Source organism: Nomascus leucogenys, chromosome 13, assembly GCF_006542625.1.
Source record: "Nomascus leucogenys isolate Asia chromosome 13, Asia_NLE_v1, whole genome shotgun sequence".
In the NCBI taxonomy this organism is placed as follows: domain Eukaryota; kingdom Metazoa; phylum Chordata; class Mammalia; order Primates; family Hylobatidae; genus Nomascus; species Nomascus leucogenys.
The window spans coordinates 106,277,803-106,302,629 of NC_044393.1; the positions used below are offsets into that span (position 1 = coordinate 106,277,803).

Genomic DNA, 24,827 nt, shown 5'->3' on the forward strand with positions numbered 1-24,827 from the left:
GGGACCCAGTGCAGTGGCTGGACTGCAGCTGGGGCAGGAGCTGCTGGGGAGGTGGGTGCCCAGCACTACCTTTGCATTCGGCACCACCTTTGCACTCGGCACCACCTTTGCACTCGGCACCACCTTTGCACTCGGCACCATCTTTGCACTCAGCAGAACAGAGACCGCGTTCTCAGGGAAGCATGGGCTGGCACTGGTGCGGCTTCATTTTAAAAATGCATCATCAAACCCCGCAAACCGCTGGAACCGGGTGCCTAGTGAATGTGAGCACTCAGCCCAAATCATCACTGTGAACTAAGATACCTACACCTGCTTCCTTCTAAACAGAAACGCAGATCTCTCTAAGCAGGAAGCACCTTAAGCTCCTGCCACCAGCATTCATTGGGGGATGTCATTTTGGTCGGTCAAGGGCTGTGAAGCTGATGGGACTTTCAATTTGTACCATTTTATACCACGTGAGGAAATTGTGTAATTACTTTTGCCGATGACTTCATTCTTAACTTGCTTTCTCATGGTTTACAACTGTAATAAGACAAGGTGTTGATAGAGTGCAAACTGTCTTTAAATTTAAAAGGTCTAATTGTACATCCACCTTTAATCAGTGCTAAAATATCAACACAGATTAAAACTTCCCTTCCCAAGCTGCCTTCCAGAGGATGTGATAACCCTGCTGCCAACACCGTCTTCACATGCTCTCTGTAAGCCATGGCTTTGCGTCATACGAATCATTGCATCTCGTTAGTGAAGCGGCCTCATCTTGACACAGAAGACAGTCCAGTGAGGAGTGAGCGGCACTGCAAGAAGATGTCTTAGGACCTGACTTGGTGGGTCTTATCAGCTCAAGATCCTCTCCCATTCTTTTTAAACAAAATTTTTAGAGATAGGGTCTCACTCTATCACCCAAGCTGGGGGGCAGTGGCATGGTCCCAGGTCACTGCAGCCTGGACCTCCTGGGCTCAAGAGATCCTCCCACCTCAACCTCCTGTGTGGGACTTACAGGTGCACCACCACGCTTGGCTAAATTTTTTAATCTTCTTGTGGAGGTGGGGTCTCACTATGTTGCCCAGCCTGGTCTCAAACTCCTGGTAAGTGACCTTCCTGCCTTGGCCTCCCAAAGTGCGGGGATGACAGGCATGGCCACCACACCCCCACCTTCTCCATTCTTTACCCCCCAAAGGGCTGGGATGACAGGCTGGGCCGCCACACCCCACCTCCTTCATTCTTTACCCACTACTGTTGCTATTCTTCTAACCCCATGAAATCTTACTGTCTGCTTGTAGCCAAGTAAAGAACACTACTGAAAAGAGAGTACTTTGTGAGGATTTGCCGCGGCATCTTTCCCACTCCAGGCATTCGTGGGATGCCCAGGCACGCAAGGCCAATGGACATCTTGAGTGAGCAATGGCAACCAACAACTTATATAAACTACTCAGACTTTACATTTTGCTCTCACCTCAAATTATTCCCAAGTCATTTGATCCGAATGCAGCCTCGCGGAGTGTAACTATTGGCCCTAGCTGAAGGCACCCTGAGGTTTGAAAACAGTCAATGAGTTGTCCAAAGTCACAAAACAAGCAAGTAGCCGGGAGGGTGCTGTGAACTCAAGTTCTGAACTCCAAGCTGCTGTTTTTCCCTCTTCCATTTCGCCAACCTCAGCTGCCATGAAATGGCACAGAACATCCAGGTGTGGCTGGAGAGGCTGATACCTGACCTAGATTGGTGCCTAATCCATGGGGCACTGCACTACAGCCAACACAGCAGACACCCAAAAGCAGGGACTGACCTAGAGTAAGGAGGCTCCATTGCCCTCAGCTTCACTAGGTAAGCAGCCAACTGCTGTGGAGGTGCTCGTGGTGGTGGAGGCGCTCGTGGTGGTGGAGGCGCTCGTGGTGATGGAGGTGCTCGTGGTGTGGAGGTGCTCGTGGTGTGGAGGTGCTCGTGGTGTGGAGGTGCTCATGGTGGAGGTGCTCATGGTGGAGGTGCTCGTGGTGGAGATGCTCGTGGTGTGGAGGTGCTCATGGTGGAGATGCTCATGGTGGAGGTGCTCGTGGTGGAGATGCTCGTGGTGTGGAGGTGCTCATGGTGGAGGTGCTCGTGGTGGTGGAGATGCTCATGGTGGTGGAGGTGCTCATGCTGGAGGTGCTCATGGTGGAGGTGCTCGTGGTGGAGATGCTCGTGGTGTGGAGGTGCTCATGGTGGAGGTGCTCGTGGTGGTGGAGATGCTCGTGGTGGTGGAGGTGCTCATGGTGGAGGTGCTCGTGGTGGAGATGCTCATGGTGTGGAGGCGCTCGTGATGGTGGAGGTGCTCGTGGTGTGGAGGTGCTCGTGGTGTGGAGATGCTCGTGGTGTGGAGGTGCTCATGGTGGAGGTGCTCATGGTGGTGGAGATGCTCGTGATGGTGGAGGTGCTCGTGGTGGTGGAGGTGCTCGTGGTGGTGGAGGTGCTCGTGGTGTGGAGGCGCTCGTGGTGGTGGAGGCGCTCGTGGTGGTGGAGGCGCTCGTGGTGGTGGAGGCGCTTGTGGTGGTGGAGGCGCTCATGTAGGATCTAAATGCCATTCAATTGAACCCTTTTGGTTCTGCTGACCAGCATGCATTTAACCCACACATCATCACCCAAGGACTCTTGTCCAATAATGCAAATACCTAGAATGCTGTCCCGGCCGATAAGTCTGAGGCCTGGTGGTATGCAGTGCCCTCCTTATTAAGAAGGATTACAGGGCCAGGGAACTCAGGTACCAGCCTTGCCGTATGAATCATCAGGTAAATTTTCAAGAATGGGCTGTCAGAGCTTTGGCATTCCCGTGCTGGGAGGAAAAGTGCAAAGAATCAGACACAAGGCCTGAGAGCCCAGGGACCTTGGGCGGGTGTTGACCATGTAAGATCTGCCTGTGACAAGCGTCCCCAGCAGATGAGTTTCTGAGCAATTGTTTCCCAAGTGCTGAATATCCTCATGCTGGTCCCAAGTGCTCAGGGACCCCTCCCTACCCATCCCAGGCAGCTCTCAGACTTCACTGAACCTCCCCTGCCTTCCAACCAAGAGCCGCTTCTCCCAAGTCCTGGTGTCAGGAAGAACTTTCCTGGGCTCACCAAGGTGACACTGTGTTAGTCTGATCAACTGTGCACTCACAGGGGCCACCAACTGCCAAGGGGTTTGTGCCAAGGGGTTCGTGCCACACACTCCAGCTGCTGTGTAGCCCCGTAGGGTCCCCAAAGCACAAGGAGACAACAAGGGGAGAGTTTCAGATGCGAAAGGGCTGGTGGAACATAATTTTTTAAATAATTGAGCCTTTCAGAGTCTCTCAAGTCATAATATTTGGACAATTCATGTCTCAAGACCTGAGCTTGTCCCAAGGGGCCCATAGGCATGGCAGAGCAGGAGAAACCCTCCGCCCTGCCCGAGATGGCCCAGGCTTGTGACCTGGTGCAGCTGCAGGGCAGGACTCCCGAGCCGACCATCAGGGACCCAGGGCAGTGGCTCGGCTGTAGCTGAGGCAGGATCTGCTGGGGAGGTGGGTGCCCAGCACCATCTTTGCACTCTGCACCACCTTTGCACTCTGCACCATCTCTGCTCCTCTGCCCCTACTGCTTCTGTCGAGTTGCCATGGGAACTGGTATTGGTAGAAGAACTCCCAAGAAGTGGCTTCTGGCAGACATCGGCCTCCCCTCAGCTCAGAGACAGCCTGTGAGCCGCGGCTGCAGGAGGAAGGAGCGTGGTGGGCACCTGTGTGCTGGCTGGAAGTCGTGTCTCCAGGTGCCCGGGGGAGGATGTGGGCCCATGCCTTGGTTTCAGGGCTGCACTGGCCTCTCCCTGCAGGCTCCAAGTGCACCTTCCTCGGGCACCCCTTGTTTTCCTCCTTCAGGTCTCAAAGCAATGCCATGCCAAGCTGCTCTGCAGCACACAGCCCTGGTTTAAAAGGAGCCACTTTCTGCTCCAGTATAAAGACACTACCCTTTCTATGCGGAGATGAGGCCACTTCCTACCAAGGTATGAAGACACTGCCCTTTCTATGCGGAGATGAGGCCACTTCCTACCAAGGTATGAAGACACTGCCCTTTCTATGCGGAGGTGAGGGAAAGAGTGGAAACAGCATTCGCTTATGGACAAAGAGCAAAAGAAAAGGCTGTGAAAACAGGCATGGCAGCCTCGCATCATGGAAGGACCAGGGCTTCAACACAGCAAAACAGAGAGCCAAGCGGACAGCAGGATCCTCCAGCAAAACCTGAGGCCTCGTCCCCCAAGCCCACAGCCCAGCGGCATCTCCACCAGCATACGCGGCTCCTCTGGGACTCCCCTCTAGCACAGCTCACCTCCAGTGGGCTAGGACGGCTACCAAAGGAGGACATATGTGCCCTGGCCACGGCCGCCAGCCATCCTGCCATCCTCCCGTCAGTCTCTAACCCCACAGGGCCTGGGGCAGTGAAGAGAGAAATCCACGTGTGGGGAAGAGAAACACTTGGGAAACTCAGCAACACCAGCAATGTGCTCCGTGACCCCCCAACAGCCAGCAAAACCCCCTCCTGCACATCCAGGGTGCAGGGCCTTCTGCTGGATTTCACCTCCCCTGGCAGCTGACTGCACCCGCATCAGAGCCTCCCACTGACGATCCCTCTGCTGGGAGGCTGGGCGTTCCGTGGAAAGAACAACTGGGACCCCCTCAGCAGCCTCCCAGGCATCAGAGGGCGCAGGGAGGTGGTGGTGATTCACTGTGTTTCTAACAGGTCCTCTGGCCATGGAAGCCTCCTGCACATGTGAAAGCCTACAGAGAATCCCACGCAGTTCAAAACTCTCACTCACGTTTTTCAGAAGCGGGTTTTACAAATTTTGGCGTGAAAAGGTCTTAGCGGCATTTCTATGGGTGTTTATCTAGGCTGCTCCCAAACCCCAGCCAACTAGGGGTGAGCTCCCGTGGCCATCTGTGACAGTCCCTCGCAGTGGACGTGCCGTTGTGGCTCCCGAGGTGGAGAGGAAGCTGGAGGCCCTGGGGGCTCTTCTCCCTGCTCAGGGTGTGAATTCTAAATGAACGTGAATGCGAGGACAAAATGGACCCTGCTCTCCCCAGCAGTGAGCTGGAGGGGGGCCAGGTGCTCCCCAGCAGTGAGTCGAAGGGGACCAGGTGCCACCCTCTGCCAGCAGGATCAGCATTGCTCGCTCATTTGCAGGTGAGAACGAGCTGCTCCCATTAATGGTATTTCCAGTGCATAAACCTCCCTGTATAAAAATGAACGCAGAAAAGTGGCTGCTGAGCAAGACAGTTTCCTAGCCCTTCATTTAGCAGCATCCTCACATGTCCCCCAAATGTGGCTCCTGGAGTTCCACGCTGGTAGCCCTGTCAATGATGGCCACAGCGTTGTCTGTGCTCAGGGTAAAGCCATGATGAAGATGGCTTTCAGGACTTGTAATTACAGAGCCATGGGTGGCCTCTGTCCTCGCAGCCGGGAAGGTCAGCACAGGTCTTGGGTGCTGCCGGCCCCGAGCTCCACTCCTGCAAACGCTTGTCAAAATGCCAGAAGTAATTACCTGGCTGTTCAGAATGGAGTCGTGGGGTGCAGCTCCTACCATCTCCGGTTCCCTAAAGCCTCCGTCCAAGCTGAAACTTGTTTACAACCTCCCTGGGCTGCAGCCACGGGGCACCTGCTCTTCAGCAGGCAGAACCTCGCCACAGTCCTTACCAATGCTCCCGTCTGCCGGTCCCCCTGCAGCCCAGGGGAGGCGCTGCCGTGCAGGTGGGAGTTCTTGTTCTGTGTCCAGCCCACGTGGCCCTGGACACAAGCCAGGGCTGGTTCACACACTGCAGCCCCCCTCCCCACCCCCGACGCAGCAGGTCCAGCAGGAGACGGGCACTGAGCCTGCGGGGTCCTCTGTGCAGACCCCACCAGCCCCACCGGCCCACCTTTCCTGCGCCGCGCCCTCCACTCCTTAGTCTTTTTCTGCTAGAGGCTCCTCTTTTTAGTTACTCCTCATCGCCTGTGTCTGTGCGTGAGTCAGGGACGTTCCAAGAGCAGGAGGAGAGCATGGTGCTTCCCCCTGAGCATCGCCCTCGCCCACCCTCGGTGACACCTCAGCCAGGCGAGCTGTGGGATCCTCAACCTCGTGGCTGCAGAGCGGCAGGATGAGCACGAGCCTCACGCCAGCCACAGCCGGAGCCCAGGAGCCCCCAGCCCGTGCTGATCCTGGCGGCAGCTCAGCTCCATGGAGGACGTGACACGGCGGCCCACATGCAGTGGAACCTGGGGCTGGGCTGCCCAGGCCACACCTCCAGCCTCTCTGCTCTGGCGCTGTTTCCTCAGCTGTGCCCTGGAGGTCTGGCGAAGGGGAGCGCTGGGATCCCCGTGGGTGGAACACCCTTGAGGAGAGTGCGGGTCCTTGGAGAGTCACTTTCATCAGTTTGACAGGTGTCTCATTCACCTGCACATGGAGGCAATTTTCTCAGCAAGTGGCTTTTTTGAACATTTCCAAAGCATCCTCCTTCATTTCTAATAAGAGAGCAACTTCCTTTCCACACTCACGGCTCAGGAGTTCCTCTTGTCTTGTTCCAATCTCTTAATCACGAGGGTGGTACCAGGGCATGGATGGGCTTCGGGTCCCACCAGCACACAGCTCCACCCGGCATGGCCTCCCTGGGGAGTGGGTGTGTGGGAGCATGGATGGCTTTGGGCCCCACTGCTGGTGACCAGCATGCAGCTCCAGCCGGTGTGGCCTCCTTGGGGAGCTGGTGTGTAGGAGTCAGATGAGGGACGTCTGCTGCTTGTGAACCAATGCTGCAGCAAGGCACCCCTCCCCCCGCCCCGGGGCCAACCTGCCCGTGTCCACCTCAGCGGAGCTGATTCCATCAGCTGCAGTGAAATTTGGGCCCAAGTCCCTCTTAGTGGCTGCTGAAGATGAAGTTCCCACACTATGAAGCCCGACTCTGAATTCCACCTTGCCAGCGTCTTTCTGGCACGTCCTTGGCATACTGGACCCCACACCCAGGCTGCACCATTCTTGTTCCTCTCACCTTTAGCCCCTGAGACTCACACTAGTCCATGTGCTCTGCCCAAAGGCCAGCTTCTCTGTGGAGCCTCATCTAAGCCCTGCCCTGCCCTTCCCGATGTGCCATCCACTGCCCCAAAGAACTCCCGTCTGAACAGCCCTGGCACCGGGGTGGGGGGAGCTTCTGGAGGGCAGGGCCACTGACTTCCAGAGTGATATTGCCTTAGGAAGGTATGATGCGTTGCCCAAGACAAAATCTGCACAGGGTGGACCAGACCGTGAAGCGCCGATGCCTGCCTGGGGTCGATAGTTAAGGCTGGCTGGATTGTGAAGTATGTATTATACAGGACTTCACTTCACTTTGCCATTACGCTTTTCAAAATAAACACGTTTGTCTGCTTTACCAGAGGCCAGAAGCCTGGGCAGCCCTTGCTCCAGCAGAGAGGCCTGTGACTAATGCAGAACACTGTGGGGCCCAGGCATCCGCACAGAGTTCAGTTCTGAGCCGGGATTCAAGAGAGGCTCATGAGAGAGGAGGGGAGCCTCTTCCTCCATGTGGACACGCTACATACGAGATGCGAAACACAGACAGCAGCAGCACAGCAGACACGACCCTGCTCCGACACTCACCAGCTTCACAAAGACGCTGAACAGGCAGAAGCAGGAGGACATCACTGAAAGTCACTGTACCTCCGAATACAGAGGCGCCGCTAGTGAAATGACACAGGGCGCCTCTCCAACAGGCTGAAACAATGGCAGCCCAATACCGTGTCTTAGAGGCTGTCAGGCGGAGGATGCTGAGGTCAAAGGGGGAAACTGCTCAGGACAGGAGCCCCCCATGAGCCTCACCCCCACCATGCAGGGTCAGCACAGGAGCCCCCCAAGAGCCACACCCCCACCACGCAGGGCTGAGTGCCAGAGACACACCCTCCGTGGCGCCCAAGAGGGAATGTTTGAGGAAACAGCCTGAACTCGGCCTGAAGGAAACTGGGCCCAGCACGGGAGGGGATTCCTGGCAATAAGCTCATAACCCCAGGCAGCCCCGCGGGCCACCAGGTGGGGGTCTCTGCAGACGGGGAGCCACAGGCAGCCCCGCGAGTCACCAGGTGGGGGTCTCTGCAGACGGGGAGCCACAGGCAGCCCCGCGGGCCACCAGGTGGGGGTCTCTGCAGACGGGGAGCCACAGGCAGCCCCGCAGGTCACCAGGTGGGGGTCTCTGCAGACAGGGAGCCACAGGCAGCCCCGCGGGCCACCAGGTGGGGGTCTCTGCAGACGGGGAGCCACAGGCAGCCCCGCGGGCCACCAGGTGGGGGTCTCTGCAGACGGGGAGCCACAGGCAGCCCCGCAGGCCACCAGGTGGGGGTCTCTGCAGATGGGGAGCCACAGGCAGCCCCGCAGGTCACCAGGTGGGGGTCTCTGCAGACGGGGAGCCACAGGCAGCCCCGCAGGTCACCAGGTGGGGGTCTCTGCAGACGGGGAGCCACAGGCAGCCCCGCGGGCCACCAGGTGGGGGTCTCTGCAGACGGGGAGCCACAGGCAGCCCCGCGGGTCACCAGGTGGGGGTCTCTGCAGATGGGGAGCCAGCAAAAGCAAACACTGTTTCTAAAGGATGATTAATTACCTTTTCTTTGAAAAGAGCAATACAAAAATTGATCAGAAATATACTATTTAAGGAGAAACTACCAAGGAAATGAAAAATAAAAAGGATTTTTCTGTTCTGTCAGTTCGACTACGTGACTGAACCACAGCGATTAAAAGTAGCTACCAGTCACTTCTATGTACTTTGTGGTAGAATAAGTGCCTCCTTGAGCAAAACCCACTTATTTTTAATATTCACTAATACCCTGTGCTCATACCCAAGGTCATGAATTAGCAGAATTCCCGGGAAAGCATTGCCTAGGATAAAGAAGAGACTCTGAATAATGAAAAGCAGCTGCCCTTCTCATGCGGCATCAATACCACGTGACGTTTGATGGGGACTAATGTGGGATTAACTACATGCCTATTCATTAGGTTTTGTATCATTTTGTATAAAATTAGCAAAATGAATGCCCTTTGAATTCTACCACCAGGGTGATCTCCCTGCATTAATAACAGCAGCCACAGGTCCTCAGGCCCTTGAGGGAACCAGACGCAAGCAGCCATTGGGCTTCCAGGCAGCTGGCAGGTGCAGGCAGCACCCAGCACTCCCAGTAATTTCAACAGCAGGCTCTCGAGTTCCGTATGTTGGTAACACAGGCACCACCACACGTCCTTCCAAAGGTGTCCGCCCATCACCATAGGGCATTTGTGATGACACTATTAGGATTCCACATCATTTTTTAAAACAGAAACCACAAGAAACTCCTTTTGAATTTGAAATTCTTCCCTGCTATCATGTCAGCCTGTCTACGTCTCACCTGAAACTCAGTAAGAGGCTCCTCTTCACTGTGCTAAGCGCTCTCCCAAGGCCGATGGGCCAGTCACCGTGCCAAGTGCCCTCCCAAGGCTGATGGGCCAGTCACCACACGTGGGCATGTCCACTGCCTAACTGCAAGATCTTCACGGTCACAAAATTCTTTTTTATAATCTCTTGGTTTTTTTTGTTTGTTTGTTTTTGAGACAGGGTCTCCCTCTGTGGCCTGGGTTGGAGTCCAGTGGTGCAATCTTGGCTCACTGCAACCTCTGCCTCTTGGGTTCAAGTGATTCTCCCACCTCGGCCTCCTGAGTAGCTGAGATTACAGGTTCGCACCACCACACCCAGCTAATTCTTTTGCATTTTTAGTAGAGATGGGGTTTCACCATAGTGATCAGTCTGGTCTCGAACTCCCAACCTCAAGTGACCTGCCTGCCTTGGCCTCCTAAAATGCTGGGTTTACAGGCATGAGCCACTGCACCCGGCCAATCTGTTTCTTATATAGCATCAGGCACATTCATGACACCATAGAATTATTCAAAATAATTCTTTAAAAATCATGCATGAATGTAAACAATTTTGCACACGTTCAACAAGCAAGAAACATTCTGACTCACACAGCCACAGGAGTTAACATAGATACACTGGTGCAAGTTAGCAAATTCAGGTGTTCAGAAAGTTGTCGATATGAGACTCAAATGTACGTTTCCTATGTGACACCCCCTTGGTGCAGCACTTCGATAAATAACATGAACACATTTGAAATGACCCAGAAACTACCTTTCAAATAATCAACCTCATTTTCTCTAGAGAGCCATAAAATAAATCAAAGGTCCTTGTCTGTGAGTATATTGTTATGATTTTTAAAAATATAACAAGATTGCCATTCCTAGCATCCTTGAGGTCCAGCAAACCTAATTCCAGTGGCATTGCTCCCCAGTACTGGAGAAACTGCCAATCATGGAATAATTATCAATGCATTTCTGCATAATACCTGATCACGGATTTGGTCTTAAATACCTCCAATAATCACTTCTGACAGGGAACTGGAGCAAGCGAAACAGATGCCATGGAGGGAGGGAGCTCTGGCAGCCACGAGGCACTGAAGCTGTTGCTGGGAACCCCCCATTCCTCTTGTGTGGCAGTGTTTGGCATGGATCCTGCTGACTTTTTGCGCCGGGACCACACTGGACTGCCCAGCTGGAGTAAGGATGCTGGGCTGCTTTTCCGAGTTACACCCCAGCTCCACAAGCCTCACAGCAAAGTATGGCAGCAAAATGGGACTGGGGACTCAAGTCTCCACAAACCTTAAATCAGACTGCAGAAGTTTAGTACAACTTTGCAAAGCACTGTATTTCAACCACAAATTCTCAGCCCCCTAAATCACTGCCTTGAGCAAAGGAGTTACTGAGGGCATGAGGATATCCCATAAGCAAAACCCACAGCAGCCAAAACAGATAGAACCAGCAATTTGCTCCATCCCATAGAACATGGCGGCTACTTCACGCCTTGATTACTTTCACTGGAAAAAGAAACTTCAAGTTTACAGGGTGCCAGTACAGTGACGCCTCAATCAACAAGAACTAAGTATCGAAATCCCGAAACAAACCAGAGTATTTTGCTGCATTTTACACTGGGAAAAAAAGACACAAATTTAAGCAAAAAAAAAAAAAAGTTCACAGATTTAGCAATATAAAGGACTGGCTAAAACCAAGAGTCATTTCCTGCTGTGGCTGGGTCAGTGCGTTCCGCCCCATCTTATCAATGATGACAGAACGGGAGCGCCCTGCCTGCAGAGCGGCCCTAATGCACTGAAAACCATCAGGCTGAGGTTCTGTTACACTTCCTGTCTCTTTCTTACTAGGCAGGAAGATTAAACAATACACTCTACAAGAGTTTTCAACAAGCTAAAAAAAAAAAAAAAGGCAGGTTGAGGAAAATGCAGCACTGTGTCCACCACCCCATTCTGTTGCTCAAGACTCTGGAGAGTAAAGCTTTGTGTTTTTCACCAATGACAATTATCAATCATATAACAAAGATCACTCAAGCTCTATCTGTAAGTACATCTCAAAAATGTGTGATTCGCAATGCCCGGAACCCTGGGCTCTAAACAGTGAAACCATCTGTAAGTCGGCTGGTTTTTATTGAAACCTCCCAGATCCTCTGTGGTGTCTCTGCCCACCACAGTCAGGAGCAGGGCTGGTGTGTGCTCCTGGTCTGGTACAGAATGAAAAACCTCAAAGCAAAATTGCACGTGCTCTGCACACACTGGAGTTACTACAAACACCAAATCTTGTTTTTCCAAAAGCCGGACTTGTTCTCGGTCACTTGCAGCCCTGTGTCTCCTGCCTTCTATCTGCGCCAGGTCCATGCATCAGGGCACTCCAGTCCCTCTGCAAACAGTGAAATCCCAGACAGTGCCCACGGACAGCCACATTGCCCTGCGACTGCCCCTTGTCCTCTCACTACACACCAGCTTTCCACAGAAACTATGACCTTGCTTTGGGTTGCTTCCTATGGGTAGTGCGAGTCTCTCTCTCTGCCTGGCTGTGCATGTGCATGTTTGCGTGCATATATGTGTGTGCACACGTGTGTGTGCGGAAACAGCCTCACCTGTGGCCTTCTGCACATCCTCAGTGGTCACATTTTGGACATTGGCGCTCACTTTGAAGGTCACTGCTGGTCCGAGAACCCTGGAAGGGATAATTTAAAATCAGTTCATAACGAAGTCTACATGCCACACTGCTTTTCTGAAAATGACGTGGAAAACACTGGTGTATTTTTTAAAATGTAAACATCCAAGGCCACTGCGGCTCCAGGCGTCAACTCCACCAGACATCGGTTTTCCTTCACACCATGACTTTTGTTTCCATTTGCCAGGAATTCCATTTTTGGGGCTTTGCTTTTCCAAAACACACATCACAGTGTAGTATGCTATCCTAAAAAATTCACATCAACCTCCAAACTCAGCAACAGCAAGCAGATATTCTTGCCAGGGAAAAAGTTGTTATTGAAATAGATTTTAGTCTTTGGCCCCCAAGGGAGATGTATGAATCAAGAGCAGAGAGGAAAGAGACTAGTATTTTTTAAATTCTTTTGACAGGAACCATTTAAAAAACTACCGAAGTCATTAAGAACTACTCTGTATAAAAACAACTGGCAGGGAATTGCTAGACAGGAATTATCAAAATTGTTTGAAGCTTTTTAAATGCTATGTCAACCATAATTTTGAAAAAAATACATTCCTTTTTAAACCATTTAATTCATCTGAAGACCCCATATGCAGTAGGAACTGATTATTGTGCCTACAGCCATATCAAAATGAATTGGAAATCCAGGGTCCGTTTCCAAAGACAGACAGACCCAACCCCATGTCCACAGATGACAGCCATAGATAGCTCTTCCTGGAACAGACCCCTTAAATGTCTTCTAAGAAGAGGACCCAATTTAGGTGGGAGAGGGCAGCTAAGACTGTTGCTTCTTAGTCCCTGGGAGGTGCCTGCACTGCCATCTAAGCTGTGAAACTGGGTACCATGTAGCCCAGGGTCCCTTGCTGTCCCCACTGCAGCCACGCACCTTGCTGATGGGTACAAACCCAGCTGGCCGGAAGTGCCACAGGTCGGCTGCCTCCCCTCCCTCCCCGGCACCCATCTCCCCTCCCACCCTCCACCACAGGCTCATCCCAAGGCAGCATATGGCACCCAGGCTGTGGATTTTGCACCCAAAATCCTTTCAACCTCACATGTATTTTTGATTCAAATATCCCTGCTCATGATACCTTAGTCCCAACCTCTGGTCTTCCTCGTTGGGATTTTTGCTTATGCTCCCGGCCAGGGCCAGCTCCTCCACGTGCAAGCCCTCAGTGAAGGGGACTGCCGTGCCATTACAAGGCAGCACAGTTACCATCCTAACACCATGGCTGAATATTCCACGTGGAAGTCTTAGCATCACTTTGAACTCAACAAGGTCTCCCTTGAATCAGCGCCTGCTCTGAGGAGCACACAGCGTTCTAACCTGACGGATATTCCCTTTGGCTTCCTTATGCCAGGAATATCCAGCTAGTCACCAAATTCTGCAGAAACCCTTGGAAAATGTACCATGTCCACCACTGTCTCTTGGTTCCCACTGTGATCCTTCTAGCCCAAGCCTGTGCCCTGTCACAGCAGAGCTGAGTGACTTCCTGTGTCCAGCTCTACTGCACGCAAAATGTCCTTGGAAGCCGCCTCCAGGGCTGACCATGGAGCAGGAGCTGGTGTCTTCTCGAGCCCAGGCCCCAGGCCTGTCTACGGTGCCTCGGCTGGGCCCTCTGCTTGTCCCCACTATGGGCCCTCAGAAAGGAGGAGGCCACTCCCTCCCTGAACTGCAGCTGTCCTGCCAACTACGTCCCACTCGCTCATGAGTGCTGAGTTCTGCGCCTTCTCAAAGCCCTACTCCCGAGTGAGCACCGTGAGAGTGGCCGATTCTCCCTGTCTCCACAGTCTTCCTGAAGGGCCCTGAGTGCCTGTGCTCAAATGGCATGCCAGGCGTTTTATTGATGTTTTCCTTCTTCCCCAGTGGAGGGTGGGCTCTTTGAGGCATGCATGATGGTTTCTGCCACGGCTTCACCCACGCAGGAGATGATCAATTCATATTTGTGACCAGTTCAACATTTCGGTTGAATGGTTTTCTAAACTTAAGAGAAAGTCCTCATTAACACAAGCAGCACTCATGTACCCCCGAAACAACGCTGAGGACAGAGAGCTCAGCCACAGGGCTTCAAGCTTACACACGGCGTCTGTGAAACTGTGAACCTCGACTGCATCTGAAGATTCCCTGACAGATGGGACTGGAATTTCCTAAACCTAATTTTTCCCTCAGGTGCTGAAAGTTTTCTCTAAAGGCTGTGAGGAGGTTCTTGGTTCCTCAGAGTCCAAAGACCCAGCCTCCTATGCTATGAAGAAGCATGTGACCCATACGTGGCCCCGTATTTCACGTGGGGGCCGCAGGAGAGGCCCACACAGCCCGTGTCCTTGCTTGCACGCAAGCCGAGCGTCACCATCGCGTGGGGCTGCGGTCGTCACCAGGGAGTGCTCCTGACGCCCTCGGGGCACATCTCACAGGCGGTGAGCATCCAGTGACTGTCCCCGTCAGCCCCAGCGAGACCCAGGTGCCTGCGGCCACGGTGGGCTGAGCCCTGGCTCTGGTCCTTGTGCTCTCAGGAACCCTGCGGGAGGACGGGGCATGAGGAGCCAACTCCAGAGGAGACTCAGAGGGTCAGTAACGTGACCCCAACTGCATAACCTTCCCTAACTTGAATACGTGCAGGCTCTTCCCTAAAATCCACAGTGGCTGCTCTGACGTGGGAAGAAGTCTGTATCCCAAGGCCCCACTACAGGTCTAATTCCATGAGTCACTGTTCTGTGGCCCTCCTGGGCCCTTCCGCTGGGCCTCAGTTTACTCAGCTGTCAAGTGTGGCAAGGCCCACAGGTCCTCTTGGACTTGCTCTGGCCTAGGAGACCCTGGTTTTCAATAAACCTGGTGCCCAGGCCCAGCGGGTCTGCAGTAAACAGGGGCGACACTGGAGGCTCCAGAGCTGAGCTGCTGGCTCTGCCCCCGGCACCATCAGCAGCAGAGATTCCTCCCCACAGGAAGAACTTGCCCTGGCATTTGTTACCAACCCCACCCCCCACCCCCCACATCTGCTGTGCTGGTGGCAGATGGCTGAGTGCTGTGTGGTCCAGGTGAGAGGCTTCTGGGGAGGGAGTGAGGTCAGCCTTCCCACCAACTTCTTTCTAACCAGGGAGCCTTGGTTGTCTCTGCCATCTTGTTTAGCTTTCTGTCTCTTTAGACATTTGGGGAAAATTGAATAAATCCCATGTGCATATTGCCGGCATCAAAAGGGGAATTTCTGTACTAATCAGGAAATAAAAAGTAAAACAGAGATGCCTAGAGCCCTGCAGAGTCTCTTAGGAGCAAGTATTGCACCTAATATTACAGCTCTCAGGGAGAAAACAAGTTTCTCGTGAGCAAGTTTGCTTTTGACAACTGGCGTTTGTCATGCATGGTGTGTCAGGCATACACTCACCAGCTCTACTGTGGTTAAAGCAGCAGCAAAGAATTAGGGTTAAGATTGGGTAAAAATTATTGAAGCAGACATAAAGAAACCCGGACACTAAGTTACACGGAAACATCCAAGTTTAACGAAGAAACAGATACTAATTTTGACTTTTGAATTTTCATTCAGATTCAACAAATAATGACCGAGAATACTAAAGTCAGTTGTCATTCTTCCAGGCAGCTGTGTTCTCTAAAGTCATCAGAAAGCACATACTGAGCCATTGTTCCTATGGGGAACAGAGGGTGAGGCTCCTGTGAGCCTCTGGACAGAGCATTTTTGTCAACTGATGGACATATAACCTTATTTTATGTGTGTTTCTACTCAAAGACTCATTGAATGTACGTGATTGGGTTATGAATGCTGAGCTCACAGCATGCCCCCACGACACCCATCCACACCCACGACACCCGTCCACACCCACGACACCCGTCCACACCCACAACGCCCACCCACACCCACGACGCCCGTCCACACCCACGACGCCCGTCCACACCCACGACGCCCGTGCACACCCACGACGCCCACCCACACCCACGACGCCCGTCCACACCCACGACGCCCGTCCACACCCACGACGCCCACCCACACCCACGACGCCCATCCACATGGGTGTTTTCTCTGTCGGGCACATTGTAACCACATGTCCTGGCCTCACACAGTTACAGCACTTCCTTCCCATTCCTGCTTTGGCTTTGAAGCATACTGTGAAATTCCTCGTGGCTCCCTTCTCCACTAGGCACTCCTTACACAGTGCTCACCTATCTAATTACGGACCTGCTTAGAAATTCCAGGGGCCAATTTTCAAACAGAACAGGCAGAGAGACCCAGCTGCAGAATCCTCTGCTGAGGGGGAGTTAGGAACAGGTAGCCCACCGCTCCCAGGCTGAAGCCACAATGATACAAGCCAGGCCTCCGCATGATGAGATAACCATCAGAACAGACACACACCTGGCGTCCTCCTGCACCACTCCACACAGCTGCACGCCTTTTCCTCCTTAAACCCCTCACTCAGCCAAAAAGGGGGAATGGTCTGTTAAAGGCATGAGCCTGGCCATTCCCCAACTGCCAGCATTTGACTAATAACTGCTTTCCTCCGCCCACACCTCACTCTCATGTTTTCGGCCTCTGAGTGGCCAACAGCTGGACTTGAGCCAGTTACAACACTAGGAACACCAGTCAGCACTCAGCACTGTGCCGGGGCCATTTAAACAACAAAACCACCAACGAAAAGCACAAAAAATGTGGAAAATGTGGCACTCACTAGACCATGAAGAGGAGCCTTGTTTTACAGTATGAGCTGAAACGAGAAGGCGGAGCTGTCCTCTCCCACCTGAGCACAGGCACGTCAGGCAACCTGAACTTCATGGCTCTGTGTGTGTCCAGGAATGACTTAGGCATAAGCACTGATTTGAGGGTTACAAATTAATTTGCAAATACAGAATCTGCGAATGATCAGGATCATCGACTGCCTAGCATCTGTGTTGAAGCGCTTTCACACACATCAACAACCTTATTATCTTCTTCACATTTTTCAATTTTATACTGTAGAGAGGATGGGAGCACTGGAGCTTACAAGGCTGGAGATCCAATTGTTTGTTTAACCGCCACTTCCTCACAGGGCGATTTTGCACATTACATTATTTACCCTGCAAAATTGGGGGAACAAGACAAAACTTGCAGGGCATTGGAGGATCGGGCAGGATAGCTGACATGCGACAGAGTTCCCTCTGAACCAAAGCTGTCAGTCTGTGCCCTGCTCAGTCAGGAGGGCTCTGCTCCTCCTCTGAATTCTTCCATAAAGTCCACTCTCTAAATTGACTATGCCTTGTGTGGGTTCACACGGGCCCCACACACTGTACTGCTTTCTCAGGGAGCCTGGTTGCTTTCCTTCTGGAATGACGTGGTTGAGACAAGTGAGGGGATTGTCTCTTTCCCGACCCTGGACCATGGAGTGAAGATCTCATGAGGAATCTGTAAATGGCCACTTCAGGGCAGATCTTGAGAGTGTCCTCCCAACGGTCGTGCCAGGCACACCAACGGTAAGAAGCATCTGATGTGAGAGCACGTGAAATTTCTGAGTCATTGTTCCTGGGAGAACCATCCACCTTTTGACAGTCAAATTCACTTACCGTGAAAGGTGACTCCTAATTAGGGTGGAAGAAATGCCAAAAAGGAATGCTGCCCACTCAGATGCAAACCCTTCTTCCCCTGATGAAAGAGGGAGGCTTCACACAAACCTTCTTCCCCTGATGAAAGAGGGAGTCTTCACACACATCCTTCTTCCCCTGATGAAAGAGGGAGTCTTCACACACATCCTTCTTCCCCTGATGAAAGAGGGAGTCTTCACACAAACCCTTCTTCCCCTGATGAAAGAGGGAGTCTTCACACAAACCCTTCTTCCCCTGATGAAAGAGGGAGTCTTCACACAAACCTTCTTCCCCTGATGAAAGAGGGAGTCTTCACACAAACCTTCTTCCCCTGATGAAAGAGGGAGTCTTCACACAAACCTTCTTCCCCTGATGAAAGAGGGAGTCTTCACACAAACCCTTCTTCCTCTGATGAAAGAGGGAGTCTTCACACACATCCTCCCTCCCCTGATGAAAGAGGGAGTCTTCACACAAACCTTCTTCCCCTGATGAAAGAGGGAGTCTTCACACACATCCTCCCTCCCCTGATGAAAGAGGGAGTCTTCACACAAACCCTTCTTCCCCTGATGAAAGAGGGAGTCTTCACACAAACCTTCTTCCCCTGATGAAAGAGGGAGTCTTCACACACATCCTTCTTCCCCTGATGAAAGAGGGAGTCTTCACACACATCCTTCTTCCCCTGATGAGAGAGGAAGTCTTCACACAAACCTTCTTCCCCGATGAAAGAGGGAGTCTTCACAGAAACCTTCTTCCCCTGATGAAAGAGGGGGGCTTCACACAAACCTTCTTCCCCCGATGAAAGAGGGAGTCTTCACAGAAACCTTCTTCCCCCAATGAAAGAGGGAGTCTTCACAGAAACCTTCTTCCCCTGATGAAAGAGGGAGTCTTCACACAAACCCTTCTTCCCCTGATGAAAGAGGGGGTCTTCACACAAATCCTTCTTCACCTGATGAAAGAAGGGGTCTTCAGACACATCCTTCCTCCCCTGATAAAAGAGGGAGTCTTCACAGAAACCCTTCTTCCCCTGATGAAAGAGGGGGTCTTCACATAAACTCTTCCTCCCCTGACGAAACAGGGAGTCTTCACACACATCCTTCCTCCCCTGATGAAAGACGGAGTCTTCACACACGTCTGCAGCCTAGAGCCCTCAGAGGTGTGATACTCGAACAATGTGTTCACATGGGTCCTATGAAGAATATATTTGGAGAAACAAAAGCTATTTATTGCCACTAGGAGTCATCTCCCAATTGGGCTGGAAATAACATGAAAAAATATATCCCTGAGATTCTACAGAATTCACTGACTTAAAACTACCTTTAACCAAAATAAGCAAACCATATATGTTGTACATAGATACGAGATCATTTCACCACTGTAATTTTAGCTATAGTTACCTCTATTTTAAATATCATTCCATTTATTCCTGAGTTCTTTATCACTCAGTGGTTCCACTTGATGGTTTACTACATATTGATAATTGCTCATTGCTTTTTATGGTCATAAAACATGCCAACAAAGAAGAGAAGGGACATCTAGCATTTTAACACTGATTTTATTGCTGTGTTCTAGGATACTCCTATCACTTAAGGCTTATGAGACAAACATAACAGCCCTCCATCAACCAGACTGTTGAGTGTAAGAGTTCTGCGTAAAAGACCTTTTCTTAACTGAGGACTATTTGGAAATCTCTTTTTCCCCTACTTTTATGAGTAAAATAATTTAAAAATACATATAATTATCTGCCTTTAGAACATCAATATACTGATGTACTAATATTCGTTGTCTTAGCAATCATATATCTCAAGGTGATTTTCTGAATATTAGTTTTCAGAGCATGACACTTTAGCCACAGGAAAGAGAGCACTGAGCTCCATCTGTTCTTAGACCAACCATCCAGTTGAGAATGGAGAAGATGAACAAATCTCTGACAAAAGCTTCCATGTTTCAGAAATGGTTTTAAATATGAACCGAGGCTTCCGTTTGGCTGGGTTAGTCTGGGGGTTATTTCTATATAGTAACGACTTATACATAACACAGGCTTATTTGTATCAAGTCAACCTTTAAGGGCTACAATAAATGTAACACATTTGACTACAGTTTTCCCGAATAGACACTGCCTAAGTAGTCCGTTTAAATAAAGACAAGCCTCAGGTACTAGATTCCCTTGACTTTTTGTGGATAAAAAGAAGATAGCCAAGGCATATATGGCAACAAATATAGTTTTAAAGTTCATCATTTAATGTTGATGCTTTACAACCAACATAAAAGTAAATGCTTCTCTTTTCAACTGGTGAATTTTCTTGAAAGTTGTTTAGAAATGAAAAAAAGAAAACTTCTGTAGACTGTTTTTTGTTTATTTTACTAGCATGCTCTCTGTTGGTTTGACAGACTGACCTGTGCTTTGTCTATTTGACACCTGGATTTGGGGTGAAGCCTATAAACATGAATAGATGGGTGGATGAGGGATAGGTGATGGATAGATGGTAGAGAGATGGTTGGGTGGTGGGTGGGTGGGGGGATGGTGATGGATGGGTAGAGAGTGGTTGGTTGGTTGGGTGGGTGGATGGGTGAGGGATAGGTGATAGATAGATGGGTAGAGAGATGGGTGGGTGGGTGAAAGATAGGTGACAGATGGATGGGTAGAGAGATGGACGTGTGGGTGAAGGATAGGTGACAGACGGATGGGTAGAGAGATGGATGTGTGGGTGAAGGATAGGTGATAGATGGATGGGTAGAGAGATGGACGTGTGGGTGAAAGATAGGTGACAGACGGATGGGTAGAGAGATGGATGTGTGGGTGAGGATAGGTGACAGATGGATGGGTAGAGAGATGGACGTGTGGGTGAAGATAGGTGACAGACGGATGGGTAGAGAGGATGTGTGGGTGAGGATAGGTGATAGATGGATGGGTAGAGAGATGGAGTGGGGTGAGGATAGGTGATAGATGGATGGGTAGAGAGATGGTTGGGTGGGTGGATGGGTGAGGGATAGGTGACAGATGGATGGGTAGAGAGATGGGTGGGTGGGTGAAGATAGGTGACAGACGGATGGGTAGAGAGATGGATGTGTGGGTGAAGGATAGGTGATAGATGGATGGGTAGAGAGATGGTTGGGTGGGTGGATGGGTGAGGGATAGGTGATAGATGGTTGGGTAGAGAGATGGGTGGGTGGGTGGATGGGTGAGGGATAGGTGACAGATGGATGGGTAGAGAGATGGGCGGTGGGGATAGGTGATAGACGGATGAGTAGGGAGATGGGTTGGGTGGGTGGGTGGGTGGATGGGTGAGGGATCGGTGATGGATGGGTAGAGAGATGGTTGGTTGGGTGGGTGGGTGGGTGAGGGATAGGTGATAGATGGTTGGGTAGAGAGATGGGTGGGTGGGTGGGTGGATGGGTGAGGATCGGTGATGGATGGGTAGAGAGATGGTTGGTTGGGTGGGTGGGTGGGTGAGGGATAGGTGATAGATGGTTGGGTAGAGAGATGGGTGGGTGGGTGGTGGGTGAGAGATGGGTGGGTGGTGGATGGGTGAGGGATAGGTGACGGATGGGTAGAGAGATGGTGGGTGGGTGGATGGGTGAGGGATAGGTGATAGATGGTGGGTAGAGAGATGGGTGGGTGGGTGGATGGGTGAGGATAGGTGAGGATGGGTAGAGAGATGGTGGGTGGGTGGATGGGTGAGGGATAGGTGACAGATAGATGGGTAGAGAGATGGTTGGGTGAGTTGGTAGATGGATGAGTAGATGGGTGAATGGGTGGGCAGAGAGATATATATATATACACATATATATACATACATATGTATATACACATATATGTGTATATATGCACATATATATACATGTGCATATATACATATATATGTGTGTGTGTATATATATGTAGGTGAGTGGGTGGGAGGGAGGATAGGTGGATGGATGGATAGATGGGTGGGTGGATGGGTAGAGAGATGGGTAAGTGGATAGATGTATGGGTGGATGGCTGGCTGGCTGGATGGAGAGGTAGACGGATGGATGGATGAAAAATTGATGGGTGGTTTGGTAGATAGAGATATGTATGTATTTATTGCTTATATTAATTCAAACATAATTAGACACTTTCTCAAAATACTGCTTATAGCTTAAGAATCATTTTGCATTAAACCTTTCGCATCTTGTGGGCTATACATTTAGTGAATCGCTCGTTCTGTTTCTTAGTCAGTATTATGTTCACAGAAACACAGTGCTAATAAAGGTCTCAAAATTATCAAACAAAATCATAATGATTTAAGAGACTTACTATATCCGGCTGAACATAATTTGAGGCCAGGTAAAACCTGGAAGAGCTCGCTACACACAGTACATGTTTTAGGGGCTCCCTAAAACCAGCCCCTCAGCCTTGAGGCCAAGGCACAGGGGAACTTCCAAGAAACCAGCCCTGTGTCTGGCCTTGAGTGGGCGGGTACAAACCACGAGAGCACGCTGCTGTGGTGCTCAGTAACAACCATGAAATTTAGACCTAAGGCAACTCGTTTGGCAATGCCCTATTTTATAGATGAATAAGTTGAAACCCTTGTAGTTTTAGGTGCTAGCTCCAAATAGTCCAGTTTTAATATCAATGCCACCACTAGAATCACGACTTTGGCATTCTTGGCTGAGAGCCTTCTGCAAGGCACGAGGATAAGTGTGAGACCCACACACAGGCCTGCACCACTGTCCTTTCCTGACTCTGTCACTGGATCGACCCCCACACTGTGTTTTTGCTCCCTGAATTGTTCCTGATAACTTGCTTCTTCCAGTCTTGTTCCTTGTTCACTGGTGTCCCTCACTCTAGGGAAGCCCACAGCTTGGTGCTGGGCTAATCCAAGCTGCCGACAGAAAACCAATAAAAAAATGAGCTCACGTCTGGCTGCTACAGAATTCTCTTTGCATGCCTCATTCCAGCTATGTCTTCTTACAGAGGAGACACTGGGACCATAAAACTCCGGAATTCCACGTGGATAGCATAATGCATACCTACTTTCCTAACACACACTTTTAATTTATCACATTTCCTGCACAATTCTGTATTACTGCCTCTCGTACATGAGGCAATAACTTCCCAAAATATCTAGCCTGAGAGCTTACAAAGGAGGAAGAACAGAGAACCAATTTCTATTTGAATGTATGAGGAAACAAAGACACACGAAGTTATTGCAAGATAATTTAACATCATGCAAGCCTTAATGAAAACATAATTATTGATGATGCTTTATTTTCTTAAAGCATTGAGCAACTGCGTCACTGTGCAGATCGTGTCTTGTTTGCAATTACTTTGCCATTACGTGGGATTCGGGAAATCCTTTCTGTGCCAGGGAATGTCTTGCCGCAAACTTTTCTCATGGAATATTTGGAAGAAAACAGATTGTTCAATATGTATGCTTTGCCTTTGAACTTTAGAAGCATTTGCCTCATTTGAAGTTCTACTGCAGCCTGCTTTCCTGTTACACCTGCTGGGTGGCATGACCGGTCCCAAGAGAAGACCCTTGTTCCCCAGCACAGGGGTGGGCTGGGTCTCATCAGGAGCAGCAGAACGCTCACCATTCCCAAAGGACCAGGGCCACCCCATTTGTGTTTTTTTGTTTTGTTTTGTTTTTGCTTTTGTTTTGAGACAGAGTCTGGCACTGTCGCCCAGGCTGCAGTGCAATGGCGTGATCTCGGCTCACTGCAACCTCTGACTTGCGGGTTCAAGTGATTCTCCTGCCTCAGCCTCCTGAGTAGCTGGGATTACAGGCGCCCGCCACCATGCCGAGCTAATTTTTTTTTTTTTAAGTAGAGATGGGGTTTCACTATGTTCGCCAGGCTGGTCTTGAACTCCTGACCTCATGATCCACCCACCTTGGCATCCCAAACTGCTAGGATTACAGGCATGAGCCACTGCGCCCGGCCCCCATCTGTGCTTTCTATCGCAGCTTCGCTCTCATGATGCTTAAGGATTAATGAGCTACGCAAACAAATGACTGAATTATTAGTGACTAACATTTAGAAATCGAAGCATTCACCCAAGAATTAGGTCCAAGACTTTTTCCCAAAGCCTCAGCAGCTTGGCCACAGCCTTCGGTGCTGTAGGACAGGCAGGAAAGGTGAGAACCCCTTCCCCAGTGTTTCTGAGGGCTCCACTGCGCAATCCCCACCATCCTTCAGGGTCTCCTGGGCACTGTGGCTCACTCTGCTTTTGTTTCTTGTTTTACTTTTGTTTCTCTGGACACTCAGGCTGCTAACTCCCGAAGGCAGCTGCCAGCCTTCATACAACTCCAGTTTGCAATCCCAAATGAAGTGTAACGCACACTCACCAGCCAGCATCCGTGGTGGGAGGAGCCGCTGGGTCCTGTAACTGGGGCAGGTTTATATTCCTCTCTGCCCTGGGTTGCAGGTCTCAGCCCTTCCTGCAGGAGGTGAGTCCTGAATAACCTGCCCCGCCCATCTGCCCCAAAGCCTCCTGCAATCAGCTCATCCACAACGTCTCGACTGGAGAGACATATTCGGAAGAGTGAAGTGATTTTTGTTTGGTCCTGGTGAGGAAAATAAGAATAAGGCCAAGCAGGGTATCTAGTACTGACAGGTCATACGTCAAATGCGTATTTTACCACAGTGTTTGGTGTCATGTCTATGTGAATCTAACTTGTTCATGTGTTTACATATTTCTTGGCGTAGACATTTTATTATTTTAATAATGTATCTGGAAAGCTACCCTTTATTTGGTGTTAAGTATCTGCACACGCAGGGCATTTAATTCTCACAACTCTGATGTAGACATGGTCTCTACTCCACGGAGGAGCACGGAGGCCAGGTGGCTTCAGTAATCTGCCCAGGGTCTCACGGCAAGTTGAGAAAAACGGAGTCAAACCCATGTGCCTTTGAATCCAGAGCCTGCCCATTCTTTCATGGAATCATTCATTCACTCATTCAACAAATAAGCCCCTGTTATGGGCCAGACACCACTCTAGTCACTGAGGATGCATGATTGAGCGATACAGACCGAGGCCCTGCCTTCAAGGAGCATAGGAGTGTACACTTTCTGGTTCTGGTTTTGCAGAGACGAGGTCTCGCTATGTTGCCCTGGCTGGCCTCAAACTCCTGGTCTCCAGTGAGCCTCCCAGTTCAGCCCCCAAAGTACTGGAATTACAGGCGTGAGCCGCCGTACCCGGCCAGGTGATAAAGATTCAAGTCCTATGGATGAAAGTGCCATTACAAGAAAGCTCAG

At 50.8% G+C, this 24,827-nt stretch overlaps 1 protein-coding gene across 4 annotated transcripts in view; it reads right to left on the minus strand.

The window, feature by feature from the left end:
• Nucleotides 1-24,827, minus strand: part of PTPRN2 (protein tyrosine phosphatase receptor type N2) — a 998,301-nt gene that overhangs the window by 510,530 nt on the left and 462,944 nt on the right. For all 4 annotated transcript variants that reach the window (XM_003281603.4, XM_004090276.3, XM_012512304.2 and 1 more), the window contains one exon: nucleotides 11,978-12,057. In XM_003281603.4, coding sequence (XP_003281651.2) covers nucleotides 11,978-12,057 — 80 coding nt within the window. The remainder of the gene's footprint in view (nucleotides 1-11,977; nucleotides 12,058-24,827) is intronic.